This window comes from Phacochoerus africanus, chromosome 13 (assembly GCF_016906955.1).
Source record: "Phacochoerus africanus isolate WHEZ1 chromosome 13, ROS_Pafr_v1, whole genome shotgun sequence".
NCBI lineage: Eukaryota > Metazoa > Chordata > Mammalia > Artiodactyla > Suidae > Phacochoerus > Phacochoerus africanus.
In genome coordinates, this window is record NC_062556.1 from 4,867,502 (window position 1) to 4,892,785 (window position 25,284).

Genomic DNA, 25,284 nt, shown 5'->3' on the forward strand with positions numbered 1-25,284 from the left:
ATGGTCCTCACCCGGCTGATGAAGAAGCCGAGGTTCAGAGAGGTCAGTTACCGGCCAGGTTGCCATGTGATGCTGGTAATAACTGGGAGAGGAAGGCAGGGCAGCGTCTCCTCAGTTTCACAGACGAGGCAAAGCAGGTTGGGAAGAGTTGCCCGAAGTCATACTCAGGTCGCTGGCGGCAATTGAGGCTGAATCCAAAGGTCTTGCTAGAGGCCTATCAGAGAAGGAACGGGGATTTAAGGTAAAGGTGTGTTTATGGGATAAGGTCCTGGTGCCTGCTTGATCTTTGAGGACGGTGGCCCCAGCTGACTGTCTTGGCTGTGCTGGACCAAAACAGGAGAAGTAAACATTGGGAGAAAAGGATAAAACTGGTGTTAAAGGGACAGTACACTGAAGGTCTTCACGGCTGTTCGCACCCGCGCTGTTTTGTCCAGTTGTCACCGTAGCCACATGCACTCCTGTCACACTCTGCATCCGATCTCTGGGTAGGAAGGAAGGAGCTCGTGTCATGGCTGGAGGCCGGGGAGGCCCTCCTGTCAGAACCCCCTTTGTTCAGACGCTCTCTCCGCAGGCTGAGTTCAGGACTGCCTGGTTGAGAGTTATTCTATGTATTGAAAGACGATGTGTTAGTTATGCTGCCTAACAAATCATGGAGTTCCCTTCGTGGCTCAGCGGAAATGAGTATGACTGGCATCCATCAGGATGCAGGTTTGATCCCTGGCCTCGCTCAGTGGGTTAAGGACCTGGTGTTGTTTTGAGCTGTGGTGTAGGCCGCAGACGCGGCTCGGATCTGGTGTGGCTGTGACTGTGGCTAGCGGCTACAGTTCCAAGCCAACCCCTAGCCTGGGAACCTCCCTATGCCACAGATGCAGCCCTAAAAAGACCAAAAAAAAAAATCACCCCCCAAATTTAGTGGCGTAAACCAACACTTATTATTTCACAATTTCTGTGGGCCAGGAACCTGGGCGTAGTTGAACCAGATTCTCTGCTTCAGGGTCTCTGCCAGGCTGCAGTGAAGGAGTCAGCGGAGTTAGGGTCTCATTTCAAGGTTGGACGGGGGCAGGATCTGCTCCTAAGCTCCCATGGTCATTGGCAGGATTCAGTGACCTGCCAGGGCTGCTGGGCTGAGGGCCTCAGCTCCCAGTTGGCTGTTGGCTATTGGCCACCCTCCGTCCTCTGTGCGTTTCTGCAGCACGGTAGCTGCCCCATCGAAGTGCACAAGCCCAGAAGGTAATGAACTTCTGTTAAGAAGATGCACGTGCCAGTGGTTCCGTCCCATTCCATCACCCGGCTTCTTCTGTTAGTTGGAAGTAATTCACCGGGTCCGGGCTACCCCAAGGAGCGGGTAATTGCACAAGGGTGTGAATGTCCCGAGGCGGTGATCACTGGGAGCCGTCATAGAGCTCGGCCAACCACCACTCAAGTGCAGGAACAGAAGCAAAAGTCTGCAGCGCGTGGGGAAAAAAGAAAGGCTACTAGTTTTTGATGACTTCTTATGCTGAGCCCTGTGCTAATAAGCACCACGCGGGAAATAATTGTCTCATGTCATTCTCACCACAGCCCTGTGGCATAGGTATCATCACCCCCCATTGCACAGATGACAGAAACTTCCGAGGGACTAAATAACTATCTCAAGGTCAAATACTACGTGCAGAGCAGGGACGAGTTAGGGTGCCAGACCCCCAAGGCTATCCTTTTGACCACTGCCACCTCTGAGGGGCCTTTTTACCTGTGAACTCCTACCTGCCTCCTCTCTGGGCCCACGGTCACCCCCTCGAGCCTGGGCCTCAGTCCTGCCAACAGGGACGGCCTCTGAGCGGGTCTTCCTGACTCCAGGTGTCCCCGTCTAACCTACCATAGACACTCTTCAGTGCCATAGTTGTTAGCCTTAAAGGTATAAGACTTGCCTGACCACTGTGGGGGCAACCGAGGCCTGGAGCAGATCCCCAGGCTGGATTCCATCCATGTGGTTGGGAGTCGACTGATTTGATTCCTGGACACCTGTTTTGATGGGTCACAGCCGACTGTGGGAACTAGGAGGACCAGGCAGGGCCTTCCTCGGGTGTGACTGAAGAGAGTGAAGTAAAAACCAACCAAGCATGACGGGTCCTTTAACAAATGCAGATGGTGAGAGAGGGGAGAAGCCGAGGCGGGGTGGTGGCCCCTCACTGGGACAGGAAGATACTTGCGGGGGGGGGGGGGGGGGGGGGGGGGGGGCAGAGAGCAGTTTTGAATATGCTGAGTTTGAGGGTCTGTGGGTTTTAGATGATTTCAAAGAACTACTGTTCATTTTGCTGGGGATAAAAATAGAACTGAAGGTGGAGTTCCCGTCGTGGCTCAGCGGTTTATGAATCGTGACTAGCATCCATGAGGACACAGGTCCCATCCCTGGCCTCACTCGGTGGGTTAAGGATCCAGCGTTTCCGTGACCCAGTGGTGTGGGTCGCAGACACGGCTCAGATCCTGCGTTGCTGTGGCTGTGGCGTAGGCCGGCATCCTAGCCTCCATATGCCATGGGTGCGGCCCTAAAAAGCAAAAAAGAATTGAAGAGAATATTTTATATATGTGTGTATGTGTAGATACATAATGTTAGAGCGAATTGTCAGAACAAGAGGGTGCAGCAAAGTGAGACGAAGTGGTGAACTCCTGCAGGCATGTGAGTGAGCGAGCCGGCAGGACACGCACACACCCTTGCAGGCACATACAGGCATGTACACACGTATGCACACCTGCGCACACAGGAGATGGATGGGAGTGGTCGGGAGATATCTGGAGAGCAAACAAAGGAGTCAGGCTGGGGAGCAGAGGCCACCCAGACAAACACGGACTGCAAACAGCTTGATCCGTGGGGCCTTTTGTGATGGGTGTGGTGAGATCTCCGTGAATCTTTACACGAAATCCCCTTTCACGTGGAATAGTTTGCGTGGGATTATGTTCTTTGCACACCAAAGATTCCTTGATGAGGATATTCCTGTAAAACCTCTGAGAGTTCACATGATGGTTTCATGGTTACTTTCATTTCACTGAGCAATAATGATTAGGCCTTAGTGGGTACAAGGCAGCTTGCTACTACTGAGAGTTCAAGAAGAATAAGATCCTTGGATGGGTTTTAAAAATAGAAAAGAAAAGAAAAGAAAGGAGTTCCTGTCGTGGCTCAGTGGTTAACGAATCTGACAGGAACCATGAGGTTGCGGGTTTGATCCCTGGCCTTGCTCAGTAGGTTAAGGACCTGGCGTTGCAGAGAGCTGTGGTGTAGACGCGGCTCGGATCCCATGTTGCTGTGGCTCTGGCATAGGCCGGTAGCTACAGGTCCGATTAGACCCCTAGCCTGGGAATCTCCATATGCCACGGGTGCAGCCCTAGAAAAGGCAAAAAAAAAAAAAAAAAAAGAGAATGTGATCCAGTCTTTGCCTTTAGGGAGATTAAATCAAGATTGGAGAAGGAGGAAATTACAAGCCTGAATAAAAATAACCCAGCACTTTGGAGGGCTGGCTACTCAGTGCTGCAGAAAGGAAGGGCTGCGGAAGTTTGAAGGCAGAAGAAACGAATGGAAGCTGGGAGCCCACCTAAGCACTGCCTTGGGATCCCTGGTCCTAGCGGGGCGTGGGCGCCTTCTGCTGGGGGAGGAGGAGGTCCTTGGCCCCTCCTTCCTTGCGTCCGCTCCTCCCCCAGGGCGGGAGGGGCCTGGGACGGCGAGGGGCTTTCCCGGAGCATGCGCGAACTCGGGCCTGGGAGGGGCTTCCCGGAGCATGCGCAGACGCGGCGCCGGCGCTCCAGCCCCGCCTCGCCCGGGCCGCGCTCACGGAAGTGCAGGGGGTTAGCGCGCGCAGGGTTCCCGGGGAGTTGCCGACACCGGTTCGCGGCACGTGGCTCAGCACGTGGCTGAGTTCCTGGCTCCGGGCGCCCTGGAGCCGCCGGCTTCCGTCGCCGAGGCGGTGTCGTCCTTGACCATCGCCGACGCGTTTATCGCGGCCGGCGAGAGCCCCACCCCGCCGCCTGCCGCTCTCCCTCGGAGGTTCATCTGCTCCTTCCCCGACTGCAGTGCCAATTACAACAAGGCGTGGAAACTAGACGCGCACCTGTGCAAGCACACGGGGGAGGTAAAGAAGCGGCAGGCGTGGCCCGGGAGGGCGTGGCATCCAGACCCGGGACCAGTGATGCGACGCGCGCCAGGTGGGCTCTGCCCGACGGTCCCGCGCGTTGATCCGCAGGGCAGCAGCTCCTGGGGTTGCAGGGCGAGTACAACTTGGGCTTCACCTCAGAAGCCAACCAACTATGCCTTAGATAAGGGAAGGACCGAGGAGGTAGACAGGAAGTTCTAGGACCGAGGTGTCCTCGCCATGGGACCAGGGCTCAACAAGCAACCCTTTCCCCTTCTTTGCTCTTGAGTGGTGGCCAGTCACCATCCCGTAACATGTTAATATGTGCGTAGCTGGAGTACCCCGCTCCCCCGCCCTTAAAAGGCCCCGCCTCCTCGGACCAGAGTGGAGGATAACTTCTGAACACTGAGGTTTTCAAGCAGCATGTGTTCATTCTTTGGTGATTCAGTCTAGCCTGGAGAGCAGCAAACAGGACAGGCACAGCTTCTGCTGTCACGTACTTGTGGCTTTAAGCGGGAGAAGTAGGAACTAACACAGTGAAGAGGTCTGCTAGAGGGTGGTCAGGAAAGGTCTCCCTCTGGACCTGAATGAGAAGGAAAGGTGCCAGCCAGGCAGATACTTGAGGGGAAAGAGAGAACTGCCAAAGGAGCCTGTGCTCAGGGGGAGTGGGCGGCTCCAGAGGGATTGGGTGGGGCGGCCTGAACGGCAGGCCTTCTTTGTAGGCAGGTGTACAAATGGGTTTAGAGCTTGGATTTCATTTTGAAGGTCCAGAGGGATTGGGTGGGGCGGCCTGAACGGCAGGCCTTCTTTGTAGGCAGGGGTACAAATGGGTTTAGAGCTTTGGGAGGTGACAGGTGAGGAAAGGGGGGCTCGTGGAGGCCTAGGAGTCGGCCCGGCTTCCTGGCCTTTGCTTCTCATGTGGCCTCAGCTGAAGGCGCTTAACCAGGGTTGCAGCTCCTGCCTTTGCTTCAAGCATCTTCCTAACTTAGAGGCCACGGCTCCACTTGGCCTTAGGGCTCCCTGTCTTCCTTACCCTCTGCAGCATTTGAAGGCTGACCGCTTCCTCCCGGGGACCCTCTCCACCTCACTGACCTTACCCCTGGCTCCTCTCCCGCCCAGCTCTCTCTTGGCTTCTGACCCTGTGGCAGGCTTCACTCCTGACATCCTTTGTGGTCTGCCTCCCTGTCCTTCCTCTCACCCATTCTGCCCACTGTCTGGGCTCTTATCACCAGGATTTCCAAGTTAAACTCAGGAGCTGTCTTTAGGATACTGACACTGCCAGCTTCTTTCTTACAGGCTAGAAAACTTGGAGTCCTCTCATCTCAAATCTCACACAGTAACGTGCAAATGTTTTTCGATCCTGCTCCGAGACAGGTTGTGCAGAGTTCTGTGAATCCGCCCCAGTAATCTGCCCAGTCTTCCTGTCCCTGTACTTTGCTGCCGTTACTGTCATAGGAGGCCTTGGTACCTCCTTCTTGGACTGTCGGGGGGCTTGTTTTCCATAGCTGAATACACTGGACTGGCTACATGGAAGGGTGGGTTTTTGCTTTCCCTATGGATTCGGAGTGGAGGCCCTTCCTCCCAGCTCCTGGGTCCCAAGTGGTGGTTGCCCTTCGGGCCGTGAGCTGTGTGTGTGCCCTGGCACCGGTGGACTTTCCCGGGAGTGACCCACTCTTCCGTAGGTGTGTGGGGCATTCTCTGAGCAGATGTGGGCTTGTCCGGGATGAGTCAGAGCCTGCGCCAGGCTCTGGGTGGGTGAGATGATGCTCTGAGGGATGGGTCTGTGTGCACAGGCCGTGCCAGTGGCAGACAGGAAGTCTTTTTGGGGTTCACTGCTGAGGCCTGGTGTCAGGTTAGGGACGGGTCCACAATGCTCTTGTGTGGCTGCAAACGCTGCCTGCTTGTTTCACATGCTATCCCTAGAGCAGAATCTGCTACAGCAACTCATGACGAGTTGCAGCATCTTTGCTGTTGTGTAGTCCCAGGTGGGAGCACCGTGGGCCTCGTGTAGCAGGTGCGCAGCTCTTGCTGAGTGGAAACCACCCCTGTAGACAGAGCCCATGGCTTTGCCCATCAGTTTATTGCTTTAAATAACCCCAGAGTTACTGACGTGGGCAGGATGGACAGGCTTCCTCCTTCCCTGCAGAGACCGTTCGTTTGCGACCATGAAGGCTGCGGCAAAGCCTTTGTCCGGGACTACCACCTGAGCCGCCACGCCCTGACCCACACTGGGGAGAAGCCCTTTGTGTAAGTAAAGAGCCGACATGAGGCCTTTGCAGTGTTTGGCACAGAGACTCAGTGAGAAAGTTGGTTGATGACTCAGGAGCTCAAGAATGTGGAGCTGCTTTTCACCCGCATCTGCTGACCAAGAGGGACTAGGTTTGGAATGTGTGGAAGAGTCGGGCTTGAGGGGGTCCGTGGGCATGACTTCCGGGATGCATGGATCCTGAGTTTGCATCCTCTCGTCTCTCTCTGAGGTCTGTACCACATGGGGAATCAGCCTCGGAAGGTGCACAGCTCAGACCAGGTGGCAAGTGGTTCCCTGGGAGCTTCTGGGCTCTGTGTAGTTGGGGTCTTCATGACCGAGCGAGCTCCCGTGCTCATGAGAAGGCGGAGCTTTAAGAGTTTATCTTTCATTTCCTTCTCTTTTTTATGGCACATGGAAGTTCCCGGGCTGGGGGTAGGATCTGAGCGGCAGCTGCCGGTCTACACCACAGCCACAGCCACACCTGACATTTCTTTCCTTCAAGCACCTGCTCCTCCACGGTGCCAGGGTTCATTTGACTCTTCTCAGGGTTGCTCATTATCTCTGAAAGGGTGGATATATTGCTTGTCTTTTAAATTGGCTACTTTAAAGCAGTGGAGCTCAGATTTGGGGTGCGTCGGAATCACCCGGAGGGCTGGCTGCCCCCATCACCGGTCCTGATTCATTGGGTCTGGAATGGAGCCTGAGAATTTGCATTTCTAGCAAGTTCCCAGGAGATGTGGATGCTCAATTTCAGAAGCCTAAAAAAGTGCATCTCATCGTATGATAATCACATCTCACTGAGAGGCCCACATGGTGGGCTTAACACGTAGTAATTTGCTCAAGGCGATTGTATACTCTACTTGGGAATTTTAGGCACAACTTAAAATTTCCCTTCCCTTGCTGTGTGGATATTTTGCTTTATACAATTTCCTACAGCTGTGCAGCTAGCGGCTGTGATCAAAAATTCAACACAAAATCAAACCTGAAGAAGCATTTTGAACGGAAACATGAAAACCAGCAAAAACAGTATGTAGTAAGTATGAATGATTTTCTATGCCTAACTTCTCTGAATATTTTTATGCTTCCTGCCTGTGTTTGTAAAAATTTCAGCACCCAACTTTATCCATCATATATCTGAATTTAGTCCAAAACTTGCTATCATAATAATGGTTTTTTTGAATGGAAGTGTTTTTTGCTAGTTAAAGTATGTTATTGGTAGACTCCCCCACGTGAAACATGTTTGCTCTTTCAAATGTGTCACTGCAGAGTTCCTGCTGTAGCTCAGTAGGTTAAGAGCCTGACTAATATCCATGAGGATGCAGGTTCGATCCCTGGCCTCCCTCAGCAGGTTAAGGATCCAGCATTGCCGCAAGGTACAGCATAGGTCGCAGACGCAGCTCGGATCCCGCATTGCTGTGGCTGTGGTGGGGGCCTGTGGCTGCAGCTTAGATTCAGCCCCGCAGCCCAGGAATTTCTATATGCTGTAGATTCGACCCTAAAAAGAAAAAAAAAAAACAAAAAACAAATGAACAAAAACCAAAAACAAATGTGACACATAATTCTTCAGTGACTGCATGGATGAAAGTAGCAAGTATGTAGTCTCTGCGCTGTTTTTTTTGAGAGAATTCCGTTATGAACTGCTCTTTGATTTTTTTCAAGACTAACAAACCTTTACTAAACAGTGCAGCTTTGAAGGTTGTAAGAAGACCTTTAAGAAACACCAGCAGCTGAAAACCCACCAGTGCCAGCACACCAACGAACCGTTGTTCAAGTAGGTGCTTTACAGAGTGAAATCTTAATTCTCAGGAGGGAATAAGATTAAATGCAAAGGTTGGGCACAAATGTTTCGAAACAGTTTCTTTTTTAATTAAAGCATAGTGGATTTCCAATATCATGCTAGCTTCAGGAGTACAGCACAGCAATTCAGTTACACTTATGCACGTAGATTCTTTTTCAGAATCTCTTTCCATATGTGTTGTCGCAAAATATTGAGTATATAGTTCCCTGAACTCTACAGTGGATCTTTATTGGTCAGAAACAATTTCTTAACATTTTCCTGTTAACCTAAACAGTGTATGCCCATTTATATATTGGGGCATTTTAAGTTTGCATTTCCTTGGAAAGGAAAATCCCATTTTATTTCTCTCTCTTTTTATTTATTTATTTTTTGGTCTTTTTTAGGGCTGCACCCAAGGCATATGGAGGTTCCCAGCACAGGGCTTTAATCAAAGCCGCAGCTGCCAGCCTGCCCCACAGCCACAGAGCCACGCCAGATTGATCCCCACCTGCAACCTGCACCACAGCTCATGGCAACGCGGGATCCTTAACCCACCGAGCAGGGCCAGGCATCCAACCCACAACCTTATGGTTACTAGTCGGGTTTGTTACCACTGAGCCACAACGGGAACTCCCCGGATCCCATTTTCATGACTGGTTTGGTTGTGGGAAGGGGAGGTTTGGCGGGATGAGGACAAGGCGGTACCCGTAAGTGTAGTTCTTTCTGAACATGGGTCAGCTGATACCCCGGTGTTAACCCAGGTGTGCCCACGACGGATGCGGGAAACACTTCGCTTCCCCCAGCAGCCTGAAGCGGCACGGGAAGGTCCACGAAGGTGCGTACGGCGGCCTCGGTGCTCACGCCGACCGGCAGCGGCGGTGCAGGTGTTTGTTCAGTCCTCTACTCGAGTCCGCGCTCGTCCTGAGAAGCTGAAGCTCTGTAGGCAGCAGCACCGTTCTGCTGGTTTCGCTCTTGGCCAAAGAGGCACTGAATGTTGCTGTCTGTCCTTCTCTTGCCTGCCTGTGCCATTCTTCTCCCTGTTGGCATGCAGAGGGCTTGGACTGCAGTTTGAGGTTTTCAGACTAATGGGGTCGTAACTTTGTTCTAGAAGAATTGATGAGAGCCGGCTGCTTGACTATTATCTGTTTCCATAAGGGATTTTTTTTTTTTTTTTTTTTGTGACTCTGCCCATGGCATGTGGAAGTTACTGGGCCCGGGATTGGACCCGGGCCATAGCAGTGACACCGGTTCCTTAACCTGCTGTGCCATCAGGGAGCTCCTCTGTAAGGGATTTTTTTTTATAATGATTTTTACTTTTTCCATTATAGCTGGTTTACAGTGTTCCGTCAGTTTTCTGCTGCACAGCAAGGTGACCTGGTCACACATACATGTACACATTCTTTTTTCTCACATCATCCGGCTCCATCACAAGTGACCAGACGTAGTTCCAGTGCTATACACAGGATCCCGTTGCTTATCCAGTCCAGAGGCAGTCGTTTGCATCTATTAACCCCCAATTCCCAGTCCCTCCCCCTCCCCCTCGGCAACCACAGGTCTGTTCTCCACGCGTGAGGGATTTTTGATACCTGCCCTGGACTTTTTTTTTTTTTTTTTTAAGGCAAAAGAGTAGCTGAGGCTGAGAGGAAGCCTGATTCTTTTAACTTCTGTCTGGTATTTAGTCGGACGAAACTCTGGCTGGCTGTTACCCTGATTAATCCAGTTCTGGTGCTTTGCACAATATCCATTTTTGTTCCCAGAGTTTTTTCCTGGGATCTTCTGTTTTCTTTTCTCCCTTCCGTTGCTTCTTCCAACTTGTTTGCAGCATGAAACATATGCGGTACTGACAGCAGCGGAAGCTGGGGGGAAGCCCAGTTGTCTTTGGTGGTTCACCAAGGGCACAGGACTGCTTGGCTCTTCTGCTGAGTGAAAAACAGAGGCAGACATGGTGGGGGGGGGGCGCAGAGCCGGGGAAGGTGTGTGGGGGCAATCAGAGCATCTGGGAGTCTGCGTGCGGTGCCCCCAGCCCCCGAGTCCGCTGGAGGGAGAGCCTCTGTCAGGGACCTTGCTGGGCAGTTGTTTGGTTTTGCTGGAAAATAAAGTTTTCTGGGTTTTTGTAACTACCTCTTGAGACTGACAGGATAGAATACTGTTGGGAGGTAGGAGAAAAATTATATAGGTACCTAAGTTTCCCTACAATTTAGGGTTTTTTGGGTAATTTCGTTGGATTTTTTGTGATAATTATTTTCCTTACCATCTAATTGTGATTGATTTTTGTACTGAATATTCACAAAAGGCCATCCACTGGTCTCTCTCTTTTTTTTTTTTTTTGGCAATAGGCTATATTTGTCAAAAAGAATGTTCTTTTGTGGCAAAAACATGGACAGAGCTTCTGAAACACGTGAGAGAAACTCATAAAGGTAAGACAGGTGTGAGTGGCCTGCTGGAAACTCGGCCCTGTGGGACCGACCGAGTGCATTTAGAGGGTGAAACGCTAAACGCAGTTTCTGCGATAGCTGCGTGGCGTGCGGGTTCCTCAGCTGCCACCGCAGGAGCCGGGACCCGTGGCCCCAGGTGTCAGAGGCCTGCGCACACCTGGCCTTTTAGAGGCAGGTGGAGGGCGCTGGGGGTGGGGGTGGGGGGCTGGCGGTGTGCGGGACGGTTTGGAAGCAGTGCCCCCTGTGCTGGAGGACAGGGAAGGACCCGGCTCTGCCCCCCAGCCCCACGCACAGAAGCCCTGCTCCTCCGCAGGCAGGCGGGCTGACTTTATCCGAGAACGGGGGGATGGAGACAAAGCGTCAAGCCATGAAAACGAGGTCCCTGTCCTCCGACATGACCGCTCTACGTGTCATCGTACGGTTTTGGGCATCGCATGCACTACTCGGTGTATTTGGGGTCGTTGTTCCTCGCGGGTGCACCTGCGAGACCGGCTGACCTGGCTTCTGCTCCCCCAGAGGCGATCCCGTGCGGCGTCTGCGGGAGAACATTCAAACGCAAGGATCACCTGCGGCAGCACGCGAAGACGCACGCCCCCGAGCGGGACGTGTGCCGCTGTCCCCGGGAGGGCTGCGGCCGGACCTACACCACCGTGTTCAACCTCCAGAGCCACATTCTCTCGTTCCATGAGGAGCAGCGCCCGTTCGTGTGCCCGCAGGCCGGCTGCGGCAGAGCCTTCGCCATGAAGGTCCGGGCCCCCCCATCCTCCCCATTCCACCCCCCACCCCCCGCCGGCAGCCCTCCTTCCCGCCCTCGCCCTGCGGGGGGGGCGGCGGGGGCGGGGAGGGCCAGGGCCGTCGCTCTTGCTGCATCGGGAGTGATTCTTACCGCAAGTCTGCAAACCGCCAGACTTGGCTTTGCCCTGGTTTTCAACGTGTGGCTCGTAGCATCGCTGGGGAACTTGCTGGAAAGGTACATCCACAGGCCCCACCCCAGGCTCACCCCGCCCGCAGCTCTGGGGGTGGGCCTGGGAATTGGTGTTTAAACAAACGTTCCAGGTGATTGTGTATTTATTTTTTAATCTTTTTAGGGCCGCACCTGTGGCATATGGAGGTTCCCAGGCTAGGGGTCTACTCGGAGCCGTAGCTGCTGGCTTATGCCACAACCACAGCAACGCCGGATCCGAGCCACGTCTGCAACCTACACCATGGCTACTGCAGTGCCAGATCCTTAACATACTGAGCCGGGCCAGGGATGGAACCCATGTGCTCACAAATACTAGTCAGGTTCCATACCGCTGAGCCACGCCGGGAACTCCCTCCGGGTGATTGGTGTGTGACTGAATTTGAGCGCCTGTGTGGCTCCGTGTGCTTCCTATTTACAAGAGCACGCTGATACTGCCGTCATCTAGGAATTGAGAAGGGAAGCGGGGACCCTTGTCTGGGTTTTGGTGTGACTCCAGTGGGTGAGAAGGAGCCCAGGTGAGGGGCCCGTGCAGCAGACTCCGCCTAGTTGGCGCTCACTGCTAATCCTGCAGAAACTGAAGGGGCAGGGGCTGGCTTGGCACAGCTCCGACCTTGAGAAAGCCACCAGAACTGCCAGCGGTTGGTTGAGGACAGCAAGACTTGGGTCAGACTGTCCACTAGTGTTGGGAGTGCTGCTGACACAGTCAAAAGAGACTCCTTCCACTGGGAGGAGTTCAGAACTGCCCCCAGCTGCGCACTGCCCTACCCCATGAAAGAACCAGGAAGCCACTGATGGTGAGAATGTTATCAATGCCTAACCTGGGTCCTTGGAGAGGGCGGTGACTTAGGGAACAGTTCTGCTCCAGTGGTAGAGGTCAGATCCCTGAACAGAACAGAACAGAAAGAAGGCCGACAGTTTATTCAAGTAACTCAGGGGGTTTTCACAGTAACAGACACCAGACGGCAGTGTTCACACACATGGCTGTTTCTCCCTCCCTGCAGCAGAGTCTCAGCAGGCACGCCGTCGTGCACGACCCCGACAAGAAGAAGATGAAGCTCAAGGTACGCTGAGACCACTTAGCAGTTAATCTTCAAACATAAATGGCTTAAACCAGATGCAGTCTTTTTAGCCTATTTCCAGCTACTAATTACTGTGTGATTCTGTACTATGAAAGGCAGTTGTGTGGACCTCAAGTTTTTTTTTTTTTTTTTCCTTTTCTGTCTTTTTAGGGTTGCTCATGTGACATATGGAAGTTCCCAGGCTAGGGGTCAAATCGCAGGTGCAGGTGCTGGCCTCCCCACAGCCACAGCAATGCCCAATCCAAACCACATCAGCACCCTACGCCACGGATCACGGCAATGCCCGTCCTTAACCCACTGAGCAAGGCCAGGGCTCGAACCTGCATCCTCATGGAAACTATTCAGGTTGGTAACCCGCTGAGCCACACCAGGAACTGCGGGACTTCACATTCCATTTCACGGCAGTAGCTGTATTGTTGTATGTACTATGGTAGTTATGTACCTGATAGGTACCCAAGTCTGACAGTTTTAATTTTGAATTCAAATTACCACCATCCCTTGGTATCCATGGGGAACTGGTTCTAGGATCCTCCAGGGTAGCAAAACCCACAGGTGCTCAGATAGTTACATGAGAATTTTTGACTGTGCAGATGTCACGTGCTAACCCCAGTTGTTCAGGTGTCAGCTCTCTGTGCATATAACCTACCCATGTCCTCCCAGACACCTCATACCATCTCTGCATTACTTACAATACCCAATACAGTGGAAGTATTGTTGGCACATGGCAAATTCAAACTGCTTTTTGAAACTTCCTGAATTTTTTTCTTTTTGCGGCCGCCCCTGTGACATAGAGAAGTTCCTGGGCCAGGCGTCGAATTGGAGCTGCAGCTGTCACCTACATTGCAGCTTGTGGCAAATGGGATCCTTAACCCACTAAGCAAGGCCTGGGATCAAACCCGCATCGTCATGAAGACTATGTTGGGTCCTTAACCTGCTGAGCCACAGTGGGGACTCCCTTTTCTTTTTTTTTTTTTATATTTTTGATGAGCTGTTGGTTGAACCTGCAGATGCGGAGGGCCAACTGTATGTCTTCCTTATCCCCAAAGGTGAAGCCATCTCGTGAAAAACGGAGTCTGGCCTCTCGTCTCAGCGGGTACATCCCTCCGAAGAGGAAACAGGACCAGGGCGTGTCTTTGCCTAGAAGCAAGGAGTCGCTGGACGGCCCTGAGTGCCACGTGCCCTCCGCCGTCAGGATGCTGAGCCCAGCTGAACACGGGACTGCCCTGCTTGGAGGACCACAGACCAGCCAGCTCAGTTAGGTCCCCTCAGAAGCACGCTTTTATTAAAATCACTGGTGCAGCACGTCGGAGGCCCCGTGGTTCCCATCTTCTCTGCTCAGCGGGTCTCCTCTCGGGGGCCCCTGTGCCGCTCTGTTCGCTTCCTCCTTTCTGCTCAAGGGGCGAAGAACACACATCATTGCCTTTCCCCCTCTGATGAGCTGTGGCCTGGAAGAGAAGGTAGCTATTCCAGGCATAGTCTGGAGGATTTGGTTGCATAGCTCCTCCTAGAAAAGGAAAACAGCCAAACGCTTGTGATTCTTTCCAGTGTAAGAAAGTGCTGATTTTCATACCCGTAAAACCCAGCATTTTTGAACTCCTGCTATTTCAGGGACTTGCTAAATCAAACCGCACGTACCTGGTTAAGCTGATTGCAACCTGTACTGTATCCAGGCGGTTATACAGCCTCCATGTCACTGGGCTAATGCCCTCGGGCTGGATAGTTTTAAATCCCCCGTTGTGGCACCTAGGGGTGTGTTTGGCCCAGGCTACCCTCTCGCAGAAAGTACAAAGCAGCGGGTTTGGGCTGCTTATCCCCAAGCTGTTAGCCCAGTGCTGTTCCCAACACTGGACACACAGACATGTAGGGGGATTAGGAAGAAACAGACGTGCAGTTCTAGAGATTCTGGATCAGCTGGGCTGGGCCCTCGGCCTCAGTGATTCTAACGTGGAACTGGGGCTGAAGACCCTGCCTGTTAGCTGCTGTTGGATAATCCAACTCCAGAAGTACGACCATGTCCTCCAGCCTCATCCTGGGGTTGCAGACTGCTGTACGCTTTCTAGCAGACGATTTGACTTGAGAGGCAGTGCTTCTCATAGGCCTTTATAAAGAAGAACAAACTGCAGAAGATGAACCCATGTAGTTTTTAGTTTTCCTATTTAAATGTTAGATACTCAACAATTTGTAAAATAGAACAGCATGCAGCCCTTAAGTTATGAAGTAGACGGTTTTTTACGTGGCAAAGTATTTATGCCACAAGGAAAAAGTAATGTATGCACAGTATGCGTGCATTTTGAGAAACAAATTGGGAGTTCCTGTCGTGGTGCAAGGAATCGAGTCTGACTAGGAAGCATGAGGTTGCAGGTTCGATCCCTGGCCTTGCTCAGTGGGTTAAGGATCCGACGTTGTCGTGAGCTGTGGTGTAGGTCACAGACCCGGCTCAGATCCTGAGTTGCTGTAGTGTAGGGTGGCAGCTATAGCTCCAGTTAGACCCCTAGGCTGGGAATATCCATAGGCCACAGATGCACCCCTAAAAAGAAAAAGAAAAAGAAAAAAAAAAAAGAACAAATTGCAAAGCTACTACCGTCACTGGGCAGAATTACTGGTTATTTTTCTTTGCCTTTACATTTCCTAGATTTTCTACTGTCGTTATTTTTCAAGATCAGAAAACAAAACAGGCAGTGACTCATGCCTGCTTTTACTTACCATTTTGTTTTCTGGCTCCTCTGCATTCCTCCCTTTCTTTATTATAATTTGAACTTTGTATTTTTTCTCAATCCATTGCTGAATCTGTTTACTCTTGGTGTCCAAATCATGCTGTCCAATATTTGAAGAAAAACTCAGTTCCTTTGTCAGGGTGGGTCCTGGTTTGAAAGAGAGACTTGGTGCTAGTCCGTGTGAGGGCTTTATCACACGTGTGTCCTAAAGCCTCGTGTCCCCGTCTGACTCATGTCAGAGACACAAAGTCAAACACCAGCGTCTTCCCTGCCAAGTAAGAGTGACATGCAGCGCCTGCATTCGCGGTTACCATTGTTTGAGGAAAGCACACGGGGGGCGACTTTCAAAGGACCCAGTGACTCCCTGTATCTTACTCTCGATGGTGGGTCACAGGTGTTTGCTACATTTTCCGTGATGCTTTTTTTTTTTTTTGTCTTTTTGCTATTTCTTGGGCTGCTCCTGCGGCATATGGAGGTTCCCAGGCTAGGGGTCGAATACGGAGCTGCACCCGCCAGCCTATGCCAGAGCCACAGCAACGCGGGATCCGAGCCATGTACCCACTGAGCAAGGGCAGGGATCAAACCCGCAACCTCATGGTTCCTAGTCGGATTCGTTAACCACTGCGCCACGACGGGAACTCCCCGTGATGCTTTTTAATTTAAAGTAAGTAGTTCAAAGGAATTTTCTAAAAAGGAGTGCTTGTATTCACCCCCGCCTTGCTTCCTTAACGGCCCTGGCCGGCTGGTCCAGGTTCCCCATCAGCGCGTCAGCCCTGAGCCAGGCTTCTTGGGCTGGTCACCCTCTTTAATGTGACACCGTTTGATGTCCTTACCACCCTAGTTGGCCGCTTCTGGATATTTTCTGTTTTCTAGTCAGTGTCCCTGCTGTTCAGTGTGGGGCCCCAGAATTGACACCCAGCCTCACTGTGGCAGCCTGGGGCCACCTTCTGACCCCTCTGCTGTACACAGCCTTGTGGGATGATCCGCACTTACCAGGAATCCTGAGACAAACCTCTACTCAGAAGCCAGCTCACAGCTTCTCTAAAGCTCAGATGCCACGTGCGCTGGTGAACCACGTGGGTGAGGGCGCTGTGGCTGTAACGACGTGGGTACGGGGCACACCTCAGAGTTTAGGAAGTGCTCCTGTGTGATTAACCCAACCCTGCACCTTAGCGATGAGGGCAGGCGGGCACCCAGGACAGGGGAGCGGCCCCCGTCATCACACTGTCAGTTACCGGGAGGCCCAGCTGAGGTCAGAGGGGAGGGCGTTCCTGTCATTTTGGGGCATTTACCTCGTTTTCCCTCATTTCACACAGGCGTAAAGGAAGAGATACTGGAAATGATAACAGAAAATAAAGGAAAGAGGCATAGAAAGAAGCGAGGGATTAAAAAAAAGACACTGGAGGAGTTCCCATCGTGGCACAGTGGTTAACGAATCTGACTAGGAACCATGAGGTTGCGGGTTCGATCCCTGGCCTCGCTCAGTGGGTTAAGGATCCGGTGTTGTCAGAAGCTGTGGTGTAGGTCGCAGACGCAGCTCGGATCCCGAGTTGCTGTGGCTGTGGTGTAGGCCGGTGGCTGTGGCTCTGATTAGATCCCTAGCCTGGGAACCTCCATATGCCGCAGGGGTGTCCCTAGAAGAGGCAAAAAGACAAAAAAAAAAAAAAAGACACTGGAACCAGGGTGACACTTCGCCCTCCCTAGTTTTCTACTGCTCCGTTGTCACAAGGTGCCTCAGCAAACGCCAGATAAGCTGTGGGCACGCGGCCCTGAGGTGCTCGCCGGCAGACAGCAGGGCGCCTACCTGGCTTAGGCTCGGCCCGCTCGGCCTCTCGGAGGCGCAGCCGCTCCTGGTGGATCTGCGCGCCCGTCAGGAGCTGGTACCGTGGCGGCTCGGCGCCCGGGTCCCTCCTCACCAGCCGCAGGTCCCGCTCGGCCATGAGCCTGATGACGTCGGCGCGGTGCACGTGGCCCAGGTCGTTGCCCTGCTCGTCCAGCACGTGGATGATGCGCTCGTGGATTTTTCTCCCGACGTTACTGAAGGCCGTCTCATGCTTTTTCTTCTTTTTTCTTTCCTCCTGGGCGTCCTCAGTACTAAAAGCTTTTGCATGAATGAGGCAGGACGGTCTGGGGGCAGAAGCGACATGGTGCGGCGGGGCTGGCAACGTCTTTTGTCCCACGCGTTTACCCAGACATCTTGCAGTGCAGCTAGTCTCAGTCCTTACAGTTTGAAATGCTAACCTCTTTAGAAAAAGAGCAGCCATCCTAAAAAGCAGGGAGAGAAGTTCGTGAGAATTCACTCGTTTGTTCCCGGGATGTGATGCTGAGGATGGAGGGCGTGTGGGAGCCTGGGGAGCTCTGTCGTCTGTTGTGTTACAGACCCGTGCACAGGAAGTTAAAACGTTACCGCACTTGACTCCATTTCTCCTGGATCTCACAGGGCCAACTCCACAAGTGAGTATCACCCCAGGGTGTGTTGAGGACAGTGCGGTATAGAAGCCCCGTGAACCCCTTATCAGTACATCTGCTGGTCTAGAGAAGAGAACACAGTCATGGGAAAGGGGACCCGCCGTGAAGGGAGCTGACCCGCTGGAGGGCTTAACCGGGACGCTCACAAAGGCAGCACCCTGACGTTAAAGGGCTGGCCTCATAAACGACGCTGGCCTCTCGCAGGATCGCTGTGGCCCTGCTACCAAAGTTAAGCGTTAGGCACCCGTGGTGACGCTGGTTAGACTTCAGGCCTACAGGTGCTGCAGTGCTAAGTGGCATTTTGACTTTTTAGTTGCTTGTCTACCTTACCGTGTTTGTCTTTCCATCTGTGCCCAGGCAGCCCTCAGAGGTGTCTTAAGCGCCCATCAGAGATGAGCAAGGGGTGCCTTAGCAGTGCTTCCCAGAGAGCGCTCCCTGGGGCGCCTGCGCGAGCATCGCCTGGGGCGTTAAGCTGGGAACCCCCTCTGGTCCAGCTGTGACCCCATGGGGTGGCATGACGCCACTCCTCCCACCCGGCACCACCGCCTTCACCCGGTATCCACCAGTGATGTGGTGGGGGGGTGAACAGAAAGTTAGATAACACCCAGATCCACTGCCCGGCTCCAGCCTCCCCCGAAAGCCACACTTTAGGGTTAACTGCCTACCCCCCCCCTTAGGTATCCAGCAGTCACCCACATGAGCCTGTGCTGAACTGAATTCCACTCTTCCACCTGCGCCGGCTCAGTCTTCCCGGCTCCTGTGATCACACGCATTCACCTGCTCAGACCAAACTAGCAGAGTGATCCTTGACCCCTCTTTTCTCTTAATGATTCATCAGCAGAACCTAATGTTCAACTTCTTAAAATAACCAGGATCCAACTGCCTCTCACCTCCTTCGCTATGGCCGTGCTCCAAAAATGCCATCGTCCCTCACCCAGATCGGGGTCGGAGCCTCCCGACCATCCACTGTCCTCCCCAGCGCTGCCCTTGCTCCTTGTGACTCACCCGTCCACTCGGCACAGACTGGTCCTTTCTTTCACTCTCTTTTTTTTTTTTTTTTTGTCTTTTTAGGGCCACACCCTCAGCATCTGGAGCTTCCCAGGCTCTTCGGGTCAAATCAGAGCTGCAGCTGCCGGCCTACACCACAGCCACAGCCACACGGGGTCCTTAACCCACTGAATGAGGCCAGGGATGGAACCTGCGTCCTCGTGGACACTAGTTGGGTGTGTTACCGCTGGGCCGCAGCGCGAGCTCCGGCACAGAGTGATCCTTTACAACACAGGCGTCAGATCACAGCCCTCCGTGCTCCCATCTCAGGGCCGAGCCGCCCTCTCTGTTCCAGCCTCAAAGGCCCCCTGCTGTCCCCGTAGACGCTGAGCGCACCCGCTCAGGCTGTGAGCCTTTCCCTCGGAGGCAGGTTCACTTCCTTCTCAGCGAGGCCTCCCGTCCGCTCTGTAAAAGGCCGGCGACCTGGCCTTTTACAACGAGTCCCTGCTGACCTACACGTATCTACACGGGGCTCTCATGCTCTTTCCTCCCCAGGACGGGAGCTTCGTGAGAAGACGTGGCTTGTCCCTGCTCCCTTCTAATACTGGCGCCCAGAGCCTGTCTCAGTCCGTGCAGCCGGCCTCGGTACCCACGGGGAAGTGCCACGAGTCCCTGCACGGATGCCAAAGGCCGCAGGTGCCCGCGTCCCTCCCGTGGGAAAGGGTCCGGGGTTTGCGGATGACCTCGCCCACCTCCTGGACCCTGAGAATCATCTCCAGGTTACGTAACACAAGGGAAATGCCATGAAGGTCGCTGCCTGGCACAGCACATTCAACTTGGCTTTTCACGACTTCCTGGATTTTTTTCCCTGCGTGTGGTCAGCCACAGTTGGCCGCACCCAAGGATGCAGAACCTGTGGAAGTGGAGGGCCGACTGTAGGTGCTGAATGAACGTGTGTGCCAAAGGAAGCAGCCAGAAGGGAGGCGGCGTTTGCCGGCACTTAGCGCCCGGGGCTTTGGAGTCTCCGTCTCCACCCACCACCCAGATGCTGGTAAGTGTGCTCTTTCTGTTCTAAAGATAGTGAACTTTTCTCCTTATGTTTTCCTCCTTTATTCAAAGGCGAGGGCCTTTTTTTCAGGAGTATTCAGTCATGCCACAATTTTCAGTTTTCTTCTGTTGATTTTCTGTAGTACTGAATAAACCGTGAATAAAATGATCCAGGCTTTACCAGAAAAACAACAACGACAGAGCTCTCAGCTGACACTTCCCATGTTCACTGACCTCAGTGAGGTTTGTGCCAGATGTTTCGTCCACAGAGAATGATTGACTGTCGGTCATTAACTGCAGGCCTCCAGCTGCAGATGCCGTAGAGGCTCTAGAGTGGGACGGAACTGGGTTCTAAAAAGCTGAGACGCTTACTGTCCAGTAACAGTCAGATACTTGTTGGTGGAGGAAGCCTCCAAACCACAAAAAAGCAGGAAAGTCTGAAGAGACCAGAAAAGAGACCACTTATCATCAAAAAAGAGCTGCAGCATCAAGTCCCAGCCCTCACTGAGTCAGGGTAAGACTAGCAGTCACGGAGGAGAGCTAATGTGTCCTCTGTGATGAAGGATCAACACGTTCAATAAAAGATAGTATCTCAAAATGTAGGATTTTTTTCAAACAAACAGCATAGGAAAAAGTGGAAAGAAATTTAAGAAAAATGCTGAGGTCCTCCTAAGGTTGAAGACAGTAATTTCACACACGTCCCCCATTCTTCCTAATTATCATTATTTCTCAAATTTTCTTAAAGGAGTAATTTAATACTAAGAAATAAATCACATATATTTACAAAATAAAAAATTTCAAAATTTCAAAGAAAACTAGAATTTTTTTAAGTTTTAAAAACACTTTCCAAGAAGAGGAAAAGGCAGAAAGTAGAAAAATAGTGTTTTTTGTAAAGTTCTTTACCATTCAAATTTTAAAAGGCTTTAAATTTTCTTGATTTACACAGCAGTTAAACTTCAGTACTACCTAAATTTTGGCCTTGTATCAGCAAAATTGAAAATACACTTGTTTCTTCAAAATAAGCTTTTCATAGTAGAAATAAAAATACAGGGTTAAAAAAGGCCCTATGATATTACATTTGCATTGCAAATAGCAATATAAAGTGAAAGCGTTTTATTAGGGAAATTCTCAAACGTGTACAGAAAGAAACAGTGTAATAAAGCCCTAAGCCCCCAGCACCCCTCTCCCTAACTCACAGCACTGGCCCGTGTCTCCTCTCCACCAGCAGCTCCCCCCGCCCTGACATCCACAAACCATCTCAGAGCAAATCCCGTCTCATCAGCGTTTCAGCCCGTCACCTCTAAGAAGTGAAGACTCTTAGCTTTTTAATAATAACGTATCCCAACGAATAAGCATTCCTTTACATTATCCAATAGCCAGTCTTCAGATTTCCCTAAGAGTATAATCACTTTGTTTTTACTCCACTTGGTGGCATGAAGAGACTCCCACCGGCCAAATGTCTGATAATTTAAACATGAGTGACTGAAGTTCATTTCTACACACTGAATATACAAGAACCTAAAAGCAAGAAAGAAAACTGGCCGTAACCATGCGGCTCTTACTTTGGAAAGTGGTTAAAGAAAAAGAACTAAGCATTCATCCTACCTGGTGAGGAAGAATTTTAATCATCCCCAGTTGATGAAGAAAAGTGTTCTTTAGAGGAGAATGCCGGCTAATGCATGGAAAAGAAAAGTAAAAGTAACTTTGAAACCATTTTGCCACCTCCCATCAAACCACGGATGCAGAGATCACGAGGTCAAAGCTGATGAGAAAGGAAGGTATTCATACGGTCCCTAAGGGTGACCCAAAGAGCACTTCCAATTTGTAACGGGAGACACACTCTGCCGTCGCCCTGGTGGCAAAGGTGGGGCTGGGCGTCCTGACACCCCGCATCTGCCTCTGCATGTCACACATGGTCCTTCTGGGAAGCAGTCCTGCCAAGGTTTAGCCTGAACCTGGTCAAGCCTCTAGACGTAGCTTCTAGTTTCCAGGCAATACAAGGGCCAGACTCAGGAACAAATTTGATGACACTACGAGGCAACGATCTGACAAATCCACCGTGGGGCACAACACTTGTCTTTGAGTCTTAAAAAAAAGTGTCACTGGGAACCTGAATGAAAAGACTAAGGAGGCGTAAATCCTAGGAGTTCCCTTCGTGGCTCAGCAGTTAACAAGCCTGACTAGCATCCACGAGGACTCCGGTTCTGTCCCTGGCCTTGCTCAGTGGGTTAAGCATCCGGCGTTGCTGTGAGCTGTGGGGTAGGTCGCAGACATGGCTCAGCTCTGGCATGGCTGTGGCTCTGGCGTAGGCCAGTGGCTACAGCTCTGATTAGACCCCTAGCCTGGGAACCTCCATATGCCGCGGGAGCGGCCCAAGAAAAGGCAAAAAGACGAAAATAAATAAATAAATATGGTTTGGCACAAAATATAGATGTAATTTGGGCAACATGTGCCGAATCTAGGTTATGGTTCTAGGAGTGTTATTAATCTTTCAACTTTTCAATGTTAAATTTTTTTCCTAATTAAAAAGTTTTTGGAAAAGAATCAACAGCCTACAGAGAGGAAACAGTTCACTAGTCGTACCACTGTGACTATTCCAGCCTGCAGAAGCTGTGTGTTTACCGTCATTCAATCAACTGGCACTCTGGTTTTCTCTCTAAAGAAGAGAGTCCCCTCATTAGTTTTAAGTGCATGTCTAAGGGAAGCCCGTGGCTAAGGAACTTGGCCAGCGTAACAGTCTGCGTGTTTTACTGAGGCAGATCACCTTTACTTTTCCAGCTGGTTTTCATCGAATCAAGCCGGAAGGTGTCTCACCTTAAGTGGCGGTGGTTTCAGTTTGAGGGAGGATGTGTTGCCAAAAGTTAACACGTCTGCTTTGGAGAAGTGGTTCTCAGAAACTGCAAGCCCACCCTCATCACCTGGGGATGGTTTTTCAAAACGCAAGATGTTTGGAGTTCCCGTCGTGGCTCCCTGGAAATGAATCTGACTAGTATCCGTGAGGACGAAGGTTCGATTCCTCGCCTTGCTCAGTGGGTTAACGATCTGACGTTGCCATGAGCTGTGGTGTAGGTGGAAGACGCACCTTGGGTCCCGAGTGGCTCTGGCTGTGGTGTAGGCTGGCAGCTGTAGCTCCGATTAGACCCCTAGCCTGGGAACCTCTGTATGCTGTGGGTGTGGCCCTAAAAACAAAAAAGACAAAAAGCTGCAAGATGTGTGTTTCCTCACCCCCACTCCCTGCCCCCGCTAAGAAGCACCAGGTTAGGATCCCGCAGAAAAAGATGTAAGAAAATGAGTAATAAAACAACACAACGTCACTGGGTAAGTAGTTGAAGCTTTAAGCCGGGGTGTCCAGGATCACCCTTAACCTTTCGAGGCGGATGCAAAATAGGGAGCCGCTTTCTCCCTGTCAAATACATAACAGACCGAATGAACCAAGCCCAAATCTAAATCAAAATAAAAATGCTTCTAGGAGTTCCCGCTGGGGAGCAACAGGATCAACAGCGTCTCTGTAGCGCCAGGATGCAGGTTCAATCCCCAGCCGGCCACAGTGGGTTAAAGGTTCCTGCATTTCCGCACCTGTGGCGTAGGTCACAACTGTGGCTCAGATCTGACCCTGACCCGGGAACTCCATAGGCTTTGGGGCAGCCAAAACATTTTTTAAAAAAATGCTTATGTCCTTATGACAGTACTGATATACTTAGTCACTCCTACAACTAGTGTTTCTGAGAATCCAAAAATATTTCCAAAGCCAGTTACTGAAAAGGTACAGTTTAATAGCATGAGACACGCATTTATGATTTCGCTCAGACCTTACTGAAATCCTGCATGATACAGGAGCCCCATCTATCGGTAGTTTTAAATTCGGGGGCTAACTCCATGTTCTAGAAGGAAACACAGAATTTCACTTTTTGTTGCTCCTTACTTGAGACTGGGTCACTGAGAGACTCCACATCCTTCAAGCACTGGAGGACAGACTGGCGTCAGCCCCAGAGCCCCTCTCTCCTCTGGCTTTGGCTCTTCTCCTGCAACTCCTGCTACTTCCAGTCCTCACCACTCTTCTTGGGCCTCTTCCTAACCCCACCCTCATCCTAGGACCACGTCAGAAGCAGTGTCGATTACCTTATTCAAATGCACGCAGCACAGGGTAATTTCAGTGTTTGATCCACCCAGTCGATGAGAACTGGAAATAATTTAAACATTGGGCACCGAGTGGGCAGTTCTAAATAAACATGCGGTACCTCCCATGCTTTGCGTCTCAGGCGAGCCGAGGGCCAGGTACTGTCCATTGTCACATTAGTCTTGACTTGTGAAAATCCAGCTCCTACTGCTCGCCACACAGGCCAAGAAATAGTTTATTCAGAAAACCAGCAGAATGAGAAGGTGGTGGACTAGTGTCCCAAAGACCCATCTTCCCCAATTAGAACTCAGGCTTTTTTTATACTAAAACGGAAGGTGAGACGGTCCTGGTTCCAGCCAGACTTCAGAGGAGATGTTAATTTCTTCCTTCCTGCAGCCATTCACAAGCGGGCCTGGTCAGGATGCTTCCTATGAGCTAAAGGAAGGTGTTTTGTTTATTTTTACAGCCACACCTGGGCATATGGAAGTTCCCCATCTAGGGGTCGAATTGGAGATACAGCTGCTGACCTACACCACAGCCACAGCCATGCCAGATCCTTAACCCACTAACTGAGGCCGGGGACTGAACCCAAATCATCACAGACACTATATTGGGTTCTTAACCTGTGCCACAATGGGAACTCCTAAAGGAAGATGTTTTACCTTAATTCTTATTACCTGGGAGGCAGGGTTCCCAGAGATGGACCATTAAGTGTAAGCTTATAGACAACATTCCTTTAGTGATTAACTTGTGATACGATACAGACTCTTCCTTATTATAGGACTTCTTGGCCCAACTTTGTATTATGAAAATGTTTAAACACTCAGAAAAGTTGGAAGACCGTACAGTGAACAACAGGCCTATACCTATCCTCCTAGACTCCATCTACCTACCCCTCTTTCCATTCATTTTAGGTACCTTTTGATACATTTCAAAGTAAGGAGCAGACACTGGTACACTTCATCCTCAAACGCTTATTATTGTTTCTCCTTTACTAGACAGTAAGTTCTTTGAAGCAGGAACTAATCTAGTTTATTCTTTTCCTGAATCATGCCTGGCACAGGCACAGTAAACAGTAGTCGGTTTTCCAGGAACCGCCCCCCGCCCCGTACTTTCTTACATTGAAGCCTCTCACAGCATGCACTTGGAGTTGCAGCTCTTTTTTGCCTTTTTGTCTTTTAGGGCCGCACCGGTGGTATATGGAGGTTCCCAGGCTAGGGCGTCTAATCGGAGCTGTAGGCGCCAGCCTACGCCACAGCCACAGCAATGCTGGATTGGAGCCGCGTCTGCGACCTAGACCGCAGCTCACAACAAGGCCAGATCCTTAACCCACTGAGCAAGGCCAGG

The 25,284-nt window shown here is 51.4% G+C and overlaps 2 protein-coding genes across 4 annotated transcripts in view; one reads left to right on the plus strand and one right to left on the minus strand.

Moving 5' to 3' along the window:
* Positions 1 to 13,905, plus strand: GTF3A (general transcription factor IIIA). Its single transcript, XM_047756430.1, has 12 exons — positions 1 to 42; positions 1,097 to 1,230; positions 3,673 to 3,751; positions 3,822 to 4,100; positions 6,247 to 6,347; positions 7,285 to 7,381; positions 8,031 to 8,119; positions 8,887 to 8,960; positions 10,462 to 10,542; positions 11,077 to 11,306; positions 12,526 to 12,585; positions 13,650 to 13,905. The coding sequence occupies exons 1-12, from the start codon at positions 1 to 3 to the stop codon at positions 13,860 to 13,862; spliced, it is 1,479 nt and encodes a 492-aa protein (XP_047612386.1). The 3' UTR covers positions 13,863 to 13,905.
* The window catches only part of MTIF3 (mitochondrial translational initiation factor 3), a 13,673-nt gene continuing 816 nt past the window's right edge, over positions 12,428 to 25,284 (minus strand). Inside the window, exons 2-6 of one of the 3 annotated variants that reach the window (XM_047755703.1) lie at positions 21,426 to 21,492; positions 20,055 to 20,257; positions 17,122 to 17,582; positions 15,307 to 15,464; positions 12,428 to 14,107 (exon numbers count right to left, since the gene is read on the minus strand). In XM_047755703.1, coding sequence (XP_047611659.1) covers positions 13,892 to 14,107; positions 15,307 to 15,464; positions 17,122 to 17,581 — 834 coding nt within the window. In that variant the 5' untranslated portion in view covers position 17,582; positions 20,055 to 20,257; positions 21,426 to 21,492 and the 3' untranslated portion in view covers positions 12,428 to 13,891. The remainder of the gene's footprint in view (positions 14,108 to 15,306; positions 15,465 to 17,121; positions 17,583 to 20,054; positions 20,258 to 21,425; positions 21,493 to 25,284) is intronic. The other 2 variants (XM_047755704.1, XM_047755702.1) reach the window with 2 other exon arrangements.